Below are 12,563 nucleotides of genomic sequence, written 5' to 3'. Positions count from 1 at the left end.
AAGCTGTGACTTATTAGTCAGGTTCGGCAGTGGTACTGGGCACTGGTCACGTTGAGCTGACTCATTAGTCAGGACGGCCTTAGCGTTTTAACGCAAGCCAGCAAAGATTAGATCTAATCGACTATCAGCATTGAATGACTCAAAGAGCATTAATGCCAGACCGACCCCGAGGGTCGATGAATGAAATAAGCGCTTGGAGGCTAGTGGCTTACCTAGCAGCCACTCTCCCACTTGAAACAGTGACATGCTTGTCAGTCACTCAGTATGGTTTACCAGAACCTGTTGAAGGCTAGTGGCTTACCTAGCAGCCACTCTTCCATTTGAATTGGTGACTTGCTTGTCAGTCACTCAGTATGGTTTATCAGGACCTCATGTGATGTTCACTCATTTTTTTGAAAGCTTTATGCTCAGTGTGATTATAATGATAATCATTTGATAATGTTCATGTAAAGTGTTATGTTTTCTTGCTGGGCTTTGGCTCATGGGTGCTATGTGGTGCAGGTAATGTTGGAGATGTGCCCTGAAAGCATATGTAGTAGACATTGTTTTTATGAAATAAATAAATAAATTGAATTTGTTATGCATATATTTTATGGACTATATTATTCTATGATAATATTATGTAAATATCAGGAAAATTCCTAAGTTCATGAATATAATCTCAAGCACGTATTAGTACGAGAGGATTGTGTTTGAGATAAATGAACTTGAATAGTTCGCAGTAAAATAAAGTTATGGAATCTTTAGATTAATTACTGCAAGTACGGTCCACTAGTATTATGAATACATGTGATCTAGATCCGAATCACTAGTGTGGTAGGACAGTTTAGTGGAGGTGCTTTATATATTAGAGAATATATAGAACTGGACCAGATATGTTTATTAATACTTAGTTAAATACCGTTTCGAAGTATTAATTAAATATATCAACTGATGATCATATACAAATAGATCTTAATCCTGAGGTTACTATGAACTCCCATTTATGTTATATGAGTTATTTGATTCACTTGTTAGGGTCTGTCAGAATGATCAGACTAAAAACTTTTGTTTTGGGAACTCATTAATATAGATGGCTAGGGACAAAGTATACAGATATGGAATCTATACATTCTCGCAAGAGATTGAATGATGGTTCTCTTAAGGGTTGACTTTTGGGACTGAAAGGTTATTGAGCTCAAATTCATAATTTAGTTATGAATTAACCTTCACTAGTAGAGTCAATGGTACTTAAGGAAGCAAGAGATAATTAAAAGGGTAAAACGGTAATTTTATTCCCGATTAATTATGAACCATTATTAGAGGGTCAAGTTGTATGCAATGATTAAATCAATGGACGCTTTATGATTATAAAGTACTCAGTAAATGAAATGTTTATAATTACAAGAGTGCAGTCTCATATTTATAGTGGAATAATCATGAGATTAATAAATTAAGATTATTTAATTAAAGAGTTTAATTAATAATCTCAAATTTATTGGAGCTTGGAATTATAGGTCCATAGGTCCCCATAGCGGCTCTATCAATACTGTTCAAGGTAAGAGTTGATATGGAGGGAAAATAGTTTAAAGACATATTTAGGAAGAAATTTGTTCTTCAGGCCAAATATGCAATTATATGATAATAGTGATTAATTAATTAATTACAAATTAGTTGTAGTTAACCAAATTAATTAATATTTAATTATTATATAATTTTCGAAATTATATTAAATAATTAAATTAATTTTCGAAATTTAATTAAATAATTAATTAATTATAATTTTTTGAAATTATAATAAATTAAATATTTAATTTCGAAAATTTGGGTTTAATTAATTAGTAGAATTAATTAAATATCTTTATTTGAGTGGGAGAAAATAATCTGATAAGTTCAAATTGGATTTGAATTTAAAAGATTAATATTTATTCAAATTATTAATTATATTTGATAATTAATTAAATAGATAGTTAATTTGGATTCAAATTTGAATTAGCTATCAAGTTGTTAGATCTTATCTGACAAAGAAATTTAAATAAATAATTAAATAAAATTTGGAAAACTAATATCCCTAGAAATTAGGACGCTACATGTTCACACACAGTCCATTGTTGACGCCGTTTTTCGTCAACAGATAAAAGAAGAGCACAAAAACAATGAATGGCAATGGCCAAACAAAACAAACAAATCAAACACACGGTTTTTTACGTGGTTCAGCAGTTAAATCTGCCTAGTCCACGAGTCTCTGTTATTAATCTTAAGATTATCTCTAAAAAATTCTTTAGCATGAATTCTCCAAAGTTTTCTCTCAAGGATCAGAATTTCGGTCTTTTACAATGGTGCATGGCTTCTCTATTTATAGAGAAGGATGCAGAATATTATCCCACATATTTTGGGTAGTTACTCTTTTGTGAATAAAATAAATGGCTTTAAATGCCTATAATCAGATATAAAAGGAAACGTCCCTGAAGACCAGGAAACGCATAACTGACCAAATAATATCCCACGATTCTTGGGGATTTACATTAATAAATGAGGATTACATCTCATATTTATAACACTTGTAAATATTCAAGGTGATTATCGCGTATCTCTAAGGCTTTAGCATCTCAGGTCTCACGTCTTTGTTCGAGCTAATGGCATCTCCCGAGATCACGTGTCTTTCGAGATCGTACGTACATCTAGCTCGAGACCCCCGATCCGAAGTCGTCCCCGAAGATGAATGTGTTCTTGGAGCTACCTTTCGAGATCGAGATCGTTTCGAGCTCATATACTCGAGGTCATATATCGTACTTTGCAGGCTCGGTATACAATCCTGGAGCATACTTCAATCCTTATGAGACCATTTGTTGCGAATCCAACTTTCGAGGTCATATTTACCATGGCTCGAAATCTGGGTATAACATCCATAGACTGTGTGTGGCGTGTAGAGTAGTATTTTTTCAGGGATGAGATTTTCAATTTTATTTGTTTAATTAATTAATTAATTAATGGATAATTCAAAAATTGGTTTTTCGTATTTTTTCATTAATGGAATAATTAATTAATTAAAAATTAAATTGTAAAATGGTTACAGATTTAATTTTTAAATTTTGAATTTTTTCTGTTAAGTATGACTGATCAGAAAATTATTCAGAGAAGATAAGAAAAGAGAGTGAGACTACTCTGACAATTTCGCTCTGTGAAAATAGAACGATAGTTTTCTCTCCCTGAAAATAAAGAACCCATTCTCAGGCCTATTATCTTGATCTCATGTGTTGAGTACATCAAGTAGAATCACAAATAAACTATCCTTCATTCTCTAAGTGCCCACACATTTCTTGAGGTGTAGAGAACGCTTTGGAAGATCTTGGTGTGAGTACGTGAAGCGGCTTGGATAGGAAGATCGTTCTAAATACGAGAAGATAGCAAGGACACTTGATAGGCTTCAAGAGGTATGATTTCTATCACTATCTTGCTTATGATTAATGTATGTATATTAATGGATCCGCATATTTAAAGGTAGTTTAAATATGTTACAAAATTTTTGTTGTACACTGGGCCATCTACACCACCTTTCCGCTGCGTATTAGGAAACTCGTTCCTAACAAGTAAAGGGAAAGAAAAGCTCACCTAGCCTTGAGTGGAGAGTTGATGTGGTGATGTGTACATATGCGGCCGCTTGACCACCACGGCCAAGGAGTTCTCAGAGGAACTAGGGGGTTTACCTTATTTTTGCCGCTTAGGTCGGCGGGATTGTAAATTTGAAACAGTAGTGACCATTTTGTACTGAGAACAACTTGTAAACGTTTTGTTTAGCTTTGCAGAGCAGTTTGTAATGAAAATCTCCATTTCCTTTTTATTGGTTTTATACCTTAACCTGTTAATTACACTTAGAGCACGTTTTTTAGCAAAGGACTCGGGCAGCGAGTCAAATTTCCGGTCCACCGTTCACCGTAACTGTTCTGGGGCAACCAGGGCGTTACAAACACCACTATAGAACCCTTTATCAATCTCAAAACTCCACCTTGAGCTTTGTAAGGATAACCTGATTTATCCAACTGCCCTAGAGAAATCAGATTCATTTTCAACCCTGGAATGTGCCTAACCCTAGTCAAAATCCAGATTGTACCATCCCATAGCTTTAGCTTTATTTATTCTCCCTTCGCCAACAACATCACATGCCTGGTTGTTGCTTATGAATACCTTGTTTCCCTGAACTGTTTTGCAGTCAATAAACCATTCTCTTCTAGGTGTCATATGGAAAGTACACCCAGAATCTAAGATCCACTCGTGCTTTGAATCTACAATACTGACTGTTAAAAGATCAGAAACAACTATCAAAACATTGATTGTACCAAACTCATCTAAGATAGCTGTTGTGATTCCAAAAGTCTGTTTTCTTGACTTTTGATTCTTGTTAGACTTCCACTGAGGACATTGCTTATTGTAATGACACTTCTTATTACAAATCCAACAAACCTTTGATCATTGGGCACCATTTCTTGACTGTGACCTAGACCTAGACCTTCCCTTTCCTTTCTTGTGATTTCCCTTATTCTCTGACTTTCTTCTAACACTCAAACCTTCTCCATTATGTTTGGGTTGCTTGCCATTAGCCTTCAAATCCAGTTCTTTGGAGTAAGCAACTCTTGTCACTTCCTCTAGGGTCAAAGTGTCCTTGTTGTACTTGATAGTGTCCCTAAGTTGGTCTTATTGTCGAGGGAGATAATTTAAAAGAAAAATAACTTGGTCTTCCTAATCTATTTTAACTTCAAGATTTTCTAGATTTGAAACTATCTTAGTGAATTCATTTATATTTTCATCAATGGATTTATTCTCATCCATCTTGAAGCCATAAAAACTTTTGCTTCAAATAAATCCTATTTGGTAAAGCCTTTGTCATATACAGTTGTTTTAACTTATCCCATATTTCACAAGCTGAAGTTTCTTTGATTACCTTTCTTAGAATTGAATCGCTTAAACTTATAATGATTGTGTTCCTTGCCTTCTTGAGAATCTCAGCCTTGTTCTTAATTGAATCCCCCATCTTGGACTCACCTTTAAGAGCGTCATCCAACCCGAGATTTTCCAAATGCGCCATCATCTTTTGTCGCCATATATTGAAATTGTTCTTGCCATCAAATTTTTCTACTTCAAATTTAGAGGTTGACATGATTGAAGGAGCTTCTGGCCGGGACGTCTTCAACAAAAATTTCTTCTAGTAGAACCCATCTTTTGACACCAATAACTTGTCTTCTTTGAACCAAGAACTTCAATCTTTGAGCCGATCACACCAACCTGGCTCTGATACCAGTATGTTAGGATTAAACCTAAAGACAAAAGATGAAAGATGAACACAATAAACCAGAACAAAAGCATAAAACACACAATACCAAGGTTACTTGGTTCAGTAGACAAAAGCAAGATGCTTTTGCTACCTACATCCAAGGTAGGGCAAAGCTCTTGACGAAATTCACTATAAAAAATAGATTAGATTACAACCACCAATGTAATTTACAGAGATCTAAAGACCACTCTCAAACTCCAATTGTGTATAAAAAACAATTAGAAGAAAGTTACAAACCCTAGAGATTAGTCCCCAAGAACTAATCTCTCTCTAGAAGTCTCTCTATTACAAAATGCACTCACTAATTCAATCTAGAACTTTCTCGAACAAAATGGGTAAGTATAGTTATAATAAAAGAACCCGCCACATCAACAAATCCCGTTAAAACTAATTTTCTGATATAAAATCTAGATACGTTGAGACATCAAAAATCGCATGTTAAGACATGGGCTTAGGCTGCAACCACTAACAATCTTGACTGCGGCCACAACTCTCTGATCGAGAGGTCATGACCAGACATGATCCAGGCCGTGACCACTATGTAAAAATGAGCCAATTCTTCAATAATGATCTATATGATATATATAATGTATTTATTTTATTTTTATAAAGTAGTGTTCAAATTAAGTTGGATAATTTTTGTTGTGCCATTTAAGAGCGTTCAGATGTGTTTTTATTGAGCTAAATCTAACATTTTCAGAGGACTACATCTTATGTAATTTTACTTTACATTGATTTTCTTTTGTCCCAATAACATTTTTTATGCTGATAATCAGGTTTGTTTAATGTAATTTTTCTTTTTTCTAAATTGTAATTTTCAATAAGTGTGGAATGGAGTATCTAATCTTTAAGGAAGTCATCATTGCTTTTTAACTTGTATGAATTTTCTACGTAAGAACATTTGATGGTGGACAAGTATATATCATATTTAGGAATAATGGGCATTAAATTGTACCGAGTACGATGCCCTTAAATGGAATTAATTAGCAATTATAGGAAGTGGTTTTGCTTCGCCCAAAAGTGTTTTTAATTTTAAAAAAAAAAGGTTTCATAGTGTAGTGTTGTGTTTTTTTTCATGAATCTAAAAAGTAAATAATAAAGGGGCTGTTCGGCAAAAGTTTTGTGTTTTTGTTTCTTTAATAAGAAAATAGAAATAAGTTCTATAATTTTCATTTTTTTATTTTTGAAAATGAAAACATGATTAGTAACGTTTTATTTTTAAAAATAAAAGAAAAATTGTGTAAAGAGTAGAGGAGAAAAAATGGCGTTGTCACACTAGTTTTTTCGGGAGAGACGAGAACAAAATAAACTCTTCTGAAGAAGAAATGAAAAAAAATTAAAAACATCCAAAAGTTATTTTCACATTTTATAAAATTTTAATTAAATTTTAAAAAAATAAAAAATAAAAACAATTTAACCGAATATATTTTTATCATTTGTTATCAATTTTTTATTTTTATAATATGAAAACCATTTAAAAAATGATTGCAGAACCCAAAATAAACAACATTGTGCAACATCTGCAATAATTTGATGAGCTATCTCACTTGGAAGTGGAAACATTTAATCCTTATATGCAAAATTATTGGTTATATTTATTCAGTATGATATTATAAACTTTTTCCCCCAATTATTTGGTAGGAAATAAAAATGTGCATGGCACATTATGCAATAAACACTATAATTATTAATTAAATAAACACTATTTAAGGAATTAATTGCACGTTACTATGTAGGATAGTAAATGAGAATAGAGGTAATAATTTGCATTTTCTTCCATTTATGTGTTTATAAAAACATAATTAGTAATTAATTTTGTCTCTCCAAATTTTGTGAAAAAAAACAAAGAAAAAGAATTCCCTTTATAAGTCGCATAAAGTTTCAAAGGTTTTTCACACAATCTTGATTTATTTATTGTTATTTCTAATTCCGAATTTAGTAAACTAAACAATAGTGACAGATTCATGTCAATTCTCATTCCAATCTCTTAATAATTTTAGTATAATATTGAATTGAATATTCGATTTTCGAAGTTTTGAGCTCTATCCTTCCGATTGGGTTTATAATCTCATCATTTTCAAGTATTATAAAATTTTATTATTATAATTTTTTTTGAAGCAATTTTTATTTTATTATTATTGATTAATGAATACATCTGTAACTCTTTCAAAAAAAAAAAAAAGAATACATCTGTAAAAGTCTGTAACTGCATCATATATAGTGAACAAAATTGAATTCAAAAGTTGGATAGTAACGTACAAAGATGACCCTTATTATTATTATTAAATTATGTTTCCATATTTTTTTTTTCATAGATGAATTAATTTAATAAGAAGACCAATAACTTGTTGTTATGACCCTTGGCAGTCTTTTTATCACACAGGAGAAGCAAAAGCACGAAACTGACAAATTTGAAGCCAAAATTTCCAAAAAATAATTTTTTTGAAAAAAAAAGAATAAAAATAAAAACCCGTCGTTTCGGTTAACTACAAAAAATAAGAATCTAATGAGAGAGTTTAAACGAGTGAAAACTCCTCTCACTTCCCAATAATCCCAATCAAGTTTAAATTAAAATGTAGAACCTTACTAAGTAAATTACATAATTAAACAATTTAAATTAAATTTAATATAGTGTGAATTGGCCGAAATTTAGACAAATGGCAGAGGGGTTACACAGAAGGACAAATGTCTCCAACCGCTGGGCCATTCCTCCAGTTGTTTGCACTTTCTCTTTCTCATTTTCATATTTTTTGAACTGTCACTAAGAGACCCCTGAAACCCTAATAAAAGCAGCTTGTCTTCAACATTCTCTACTCCCTTTCTCACTCACTCACTCGCTTTCTTTTTCTCTTCCACCCTCTCCTTTCTTTTGGGTCCCTCCCTCGCCCTGCAATCCCAGCAAACTCAACTGGCTCATTATTAAATCTTCTATACCCAGCAACGCCTTCGCTCTCAAACCCTTCTTCTTCTTCTTCTTTACTCACCGCCTCTCTCACCACCCGACGCACAAACCACCTTCTCCTTCCTTTTTACTTGTGCCTTTTCCCTCATGGCCTCTCGCTCTTTAGACGACGCTGAGTTTTGGCTTCCTTCCCAGTTTCTCACTGACGACGACGTTTTAATGGACAAGGAGAATTTCGACAAGAACGGGGTTACTTTTGGCACTGATAATGGCTGCTTTGGTGGGCGACGACCCTGTGTCAATGGCTTCCCCACTGAGTTTCCCTATGAGTTTGACTCGTTCGGTTCTAACTCCGCTCTCAGTTCGCCTGTTGAGTCTGTCGTGAGTTCTACCGAAACCGAGAGCTCCGACGAGGAAGACTTTTTCGCCGGGTTAACTCGACGGTTTGCCCAGTCTAACCTCCGCGAGGCTCAGAAGCCCGTGCCCCCCTGTTTCAACCAGGAAAAATCAGAGGTACGATTACTTCATTTTCGCATGATTTATTGATTTAATGTCTACATGCTTTCCACAAATGGCGGTTCTAAGATTTTTTTTTCTTGCTTTTCAGTGGGTTTTGTCTGGGTCACCACAGTCTATTCTGAGTGGAATCGGGAGCTGGTCTGGGCGGAGTATTTCCAGCAATGGAAGTCCAAATGGTCCTTCACAGGTTGTGTCGCCCCCGACGACGCCGTTTGGAGCTAAGAATGATACCTGGGATCTGATATACGCAGCAGCTGGGCAGGTTGCGAGGTTGAAAATGAGTGGCGAAGACGCCAAGATGAGTCAACATGGTAGAGGCCTTTTGGGTGCTCCCAGAAGTCCTAGCCCGCTCCCTTCTGCGAGATACCCCAACTCTGGACTCTACTCTAGCCAGAGTCTTTCTCAAAATATTGCCCAGGTGTGCTATTTTTATGCCTGTTTTATGTCTTTTGGGAGATAAGTTGTAGCTCCTTTTTCCCTTGGTTCTGATTCGGACTTGGTTTTCTTTGCTGCAGTTTCAAGCTCTGAAACCGGACATGGCAGCTAAGCCACAGTGTGCTTCCGCTTGGGGAAGAGAAGTCAAGGCTTGCTGGTCAGCTCAGGCTCAGGCTCAGGCTCAGGCTCAGGCACAGGCACATGCACATCAGCAGAACCACCATTATTTCCATCAACAGATCCAAAACAGGGGAAGGAACACTAGCTACGAAAATGGCCGATGTGGGCGTGTTCCAAATTTGTCCCAATCTGCTTGGCCTCCTCTTCAAGTCCATAATCGAAGCCAACAGCCGAACAGACCCGCCATGGGAGCTGCTTCACTCGCTGGATCTGGCGCCAAGAGGGAATGTGCTGGAACTGGAGTCTTCTTGCCTCGCAGATACAGCAACCCTCCCGAGTCGCGAAAAAAATCAGGTAAATTTCCTACATATTTTTCCCAAGACTTTTTTTTTTCAACTTTTTAAAAAAAATATTTTATTAGTCTTTTTACTGCATTAAAATTGGGCTATGAACTATTTTTCTGACTCTGTTTTCCTCTGTTCTGCAGCTTGCCCAAACGTTCTACTTCCAGCTAAAGTAGTCCAGGCTCTTAACTTAAGCTTTGATGACTCAAATAGTTATTCTCAACCTCGTTTTGGTTGTAATATTGCTCCAGATCATGGTGGGTGAGCTTATTTTTTTAGTCCATTGTTTTTCTGTCGCTTGTTCTATAAAATCTTTTTTTGGTTCTGACATTGGCGTTTAATTTATTTTTACAGAAGCTTTAATGGCGAGAAGAAACGCTGTGTTGGACCAGCAAAGACGAAGTTTGAGGCCAGAAGTGGCACTAAATCATGAAATACGCCTTCCTCAAGAGTGGACGTATTGAAAGAAAGACTGAACATCAGATATTTTTTTATCTCAAAAAGACCAAAAAAAGACAGAATGCAGGAAAAAAGCAAGTGTAAACGGTAGAAGTGTTATAGGATATTATGGTATTTGGGTTTATAAGATTTATTATTATTAAATTATGAAATTCAAGATTTGCGTGTAGTTTTAGGGAGCAATAAGAAGAAATCCAGGTTTTTTTTTGTGGGATGTTTAAGTTTGCAATTGTCATTAGCCTTAGAAGAAGAAAAGAATATAGTAATAGTAGCTTAGGAAGAAGAAGAAGACGACAATGAAGAAGGGTGTTCTTTATTGTAATAAGTGGGGAATTTCTTCCAATGTTCAATGGAGAAAGAAGGTTGGAAAATAGCTGAAACTTAGGTCAAGTTTTGGCCATTTTGGGGTATAGGTTAAACTTTTTTAAGTTTGTAATGGAGGGAATCAACATTCCTCTCTCTTGCTGTAAAATTGCCCTTGGAGGGTTATTAAATTTGAAATAAGAAAAAAGTCTTTATTAGATTCTGTTCTATGTGGTATACTATGTATGCACTCACTCAATACAGTTTTTTTGGTTTACAAGTGGGGACTCTTTTCGAGGGGGACCCTTTTTTCTTCTTTTTGCCTGTAACTGTAATTTGAGTTTCTTAACTTTGATATTCAAAAAAAGGAACTTGGGGTATCATTATTAAACGCTAATTAAAAGAAAAAAAGGGGTTATGTTCTATTTGGCAACTGTGAAAAAAGAATATCTGGAGCTGTGTTGGTTACAGTTGTAACACATTTGGATTTGGTGCTTTTTTGTGAGATCGGAAAAACCATTGGTCAAAGGCACCGAGCAAGCCAAAAGCTGATATTAGATTCAAATCTCCTAACGGAGAGATTTGCGGAGTGAGAGAATGTGTTTCTTTTTCGCTTTTTTTAGGTTTTTGCTTCAGCGTTAAGTGTTGGTATTGAGGATACACATTTGGGAATGGGATAGGCATTGATGTGTAGATTTTGGATATGGACTTGTCAAGTGTGTTCAAATCTAGTTTTTTATTTTCAGAAAAATAATTTTCTTTATCTGATTTCGAATTTTATTGGACCCCACCACTGCTATTGCTTTTGCCCCCTTTTTTGTTTCCTCTCATATTTTCTGAAAACTGTAACCCATGCAAGTCCAGCTTATTTCCTTGTCTAATAAAGGAAAAGGAAAATAGAACAGGGCAGAAGTAACAATTTTTCCATTTGAAAAGAAAAATGTCTTACATTACAGGTTTATTAAAATTTAATTGGTCGTACATACAGCTTACTTACAATGATGTGAAACATTTATTGCCAGTGATAATGCGCTTTCGGATGTTATTTATGATTATACAGGCAAAATCAAAATAATGTGAGCAGTCTTTGTGAAGAAAAAATGAAACTTTAATAAGACAAATATTTTAATTTTATTGGATTCAAATTTCCAATTGTTATTTTATTATTTATAACAGCGAAAAGAGTCCTGTGAAGTTAATAATTGATCAACTACCAAATGACTAGTGAATAATATTTGATGAATGATTATGTGTAAAGCTCCAATAACATTGCTCCCATGTTATCCTATTATACTAAATGACAGCCAGTAAAATTTGAACAACTGGACTTGACTGCTCTAAATTATTAGAGCAAATGCCAAGCCAATGCTATATACCTAAGCACATTTGGTCCAAAAATTCAACCAATATGTCAGGTTTCTTTTGTAATTACCATTTAATATTGTATGATCTTATTTCAACTTTTCTAATTATCAGTTGAAAAGAAAGGAGTGAGATCATCTCTTTCGGTTTTTCTGTCATGTTAATGTTACACTAATTGAAAAAAGAAAAGGCCTATGATATATATATTTTTTTAATTTTTAGCTCAGTTGTTAAATAAGAATAGAAATATTCTATGATAAATTACAGCAACAATTTTTGAATATGCAAATTTTAATAGTTTTGGGTACTTGCATTGCAATTTCATGTATTAGATTAGAATATTGGTGTTGACTCAGTCAACGCTTCACTTTCTCACTCATTGAGGTATACAAAACACAGATTGCAGTGAATCTACAATTAAAATAAAAAGAAAAAGGAGTCAGTTCATAAATGAAGGCTTAAACCAGCATTACATTAGTGGATAATCACTGCCTTTCGAGAGAGAGTTAAGAAGAGTATGGAATTAAGAATTATATAAAAGGTTAAGAATTAGACAAATCCAACTTTTTTGCAGTAAGATGTTGAAACTATGCGGTGTAGATCTACTTAATAAGTATTTAGGACAGATTGTAAAGAAGTAATTGAAGACACTATTCTTTTACAAGATCCAAGGCAGTTTGTCAGACAAGGGTTCTTCATTTGTAAAGTGATGAAGACTGTTCTCCATTAGTTAATTGGTTTATGTTTTGTTTAATAGTGGTTTAATTTAACGTTAGTACATAGCTATTATTATTATTATTATTATGGCATT

The 12,563-nt window shown here is 34.3% G+C and overlaps 1 protein-coding gene across 1 annotated transcript; it reads left to right on the top strand.

Moving 5' to 3' along the window:
• The first annotated feature begins 8,076 nt into the window (after positions 1-8,076).
• Positions 8,077-10,608, top strand: LOC133798344 (uncharacterized). The gene is made up of 5 exons (XM_062236580.1): positions 8,077-8,723; positions 8,818-9,147; positions 9,245-9,638; positions 9,772-9,885; positions 9,983-10,608. Exons 1-5 carry the CDS (start codon positions 8,358-8,360, stop codon positions 10,090-10,092), a joined length of 1,314 nt encoding a protein of 437 aa, XP_062092564.1. The 5' UTR covers positions 8,077-8,357; the 3' UTR covers positions 10,093-10,608.
• Positions 10,609-12,563: the final 1,955 nt, after the last annotated feature.

This window comes from Humulus lupulus, chromosome 8, assembly GCF_963169125.1.
Source record: "Humulus lupulus chromosome 8, drHumLupu1.1, whole genome shotgun sequence".
Taxonomy (NCBI): domain Eukaryota; kingdom Viridiplantae; phylum Streptophyta; class Magnoliopsida; order Rosales; family Cannabaceae; genus Humulus; species Humulus lupulus.
Note: the sequence above shows the minus strand (reverse complement) of the source record. Positions and strands in the feature narration are given on the sequence as shown.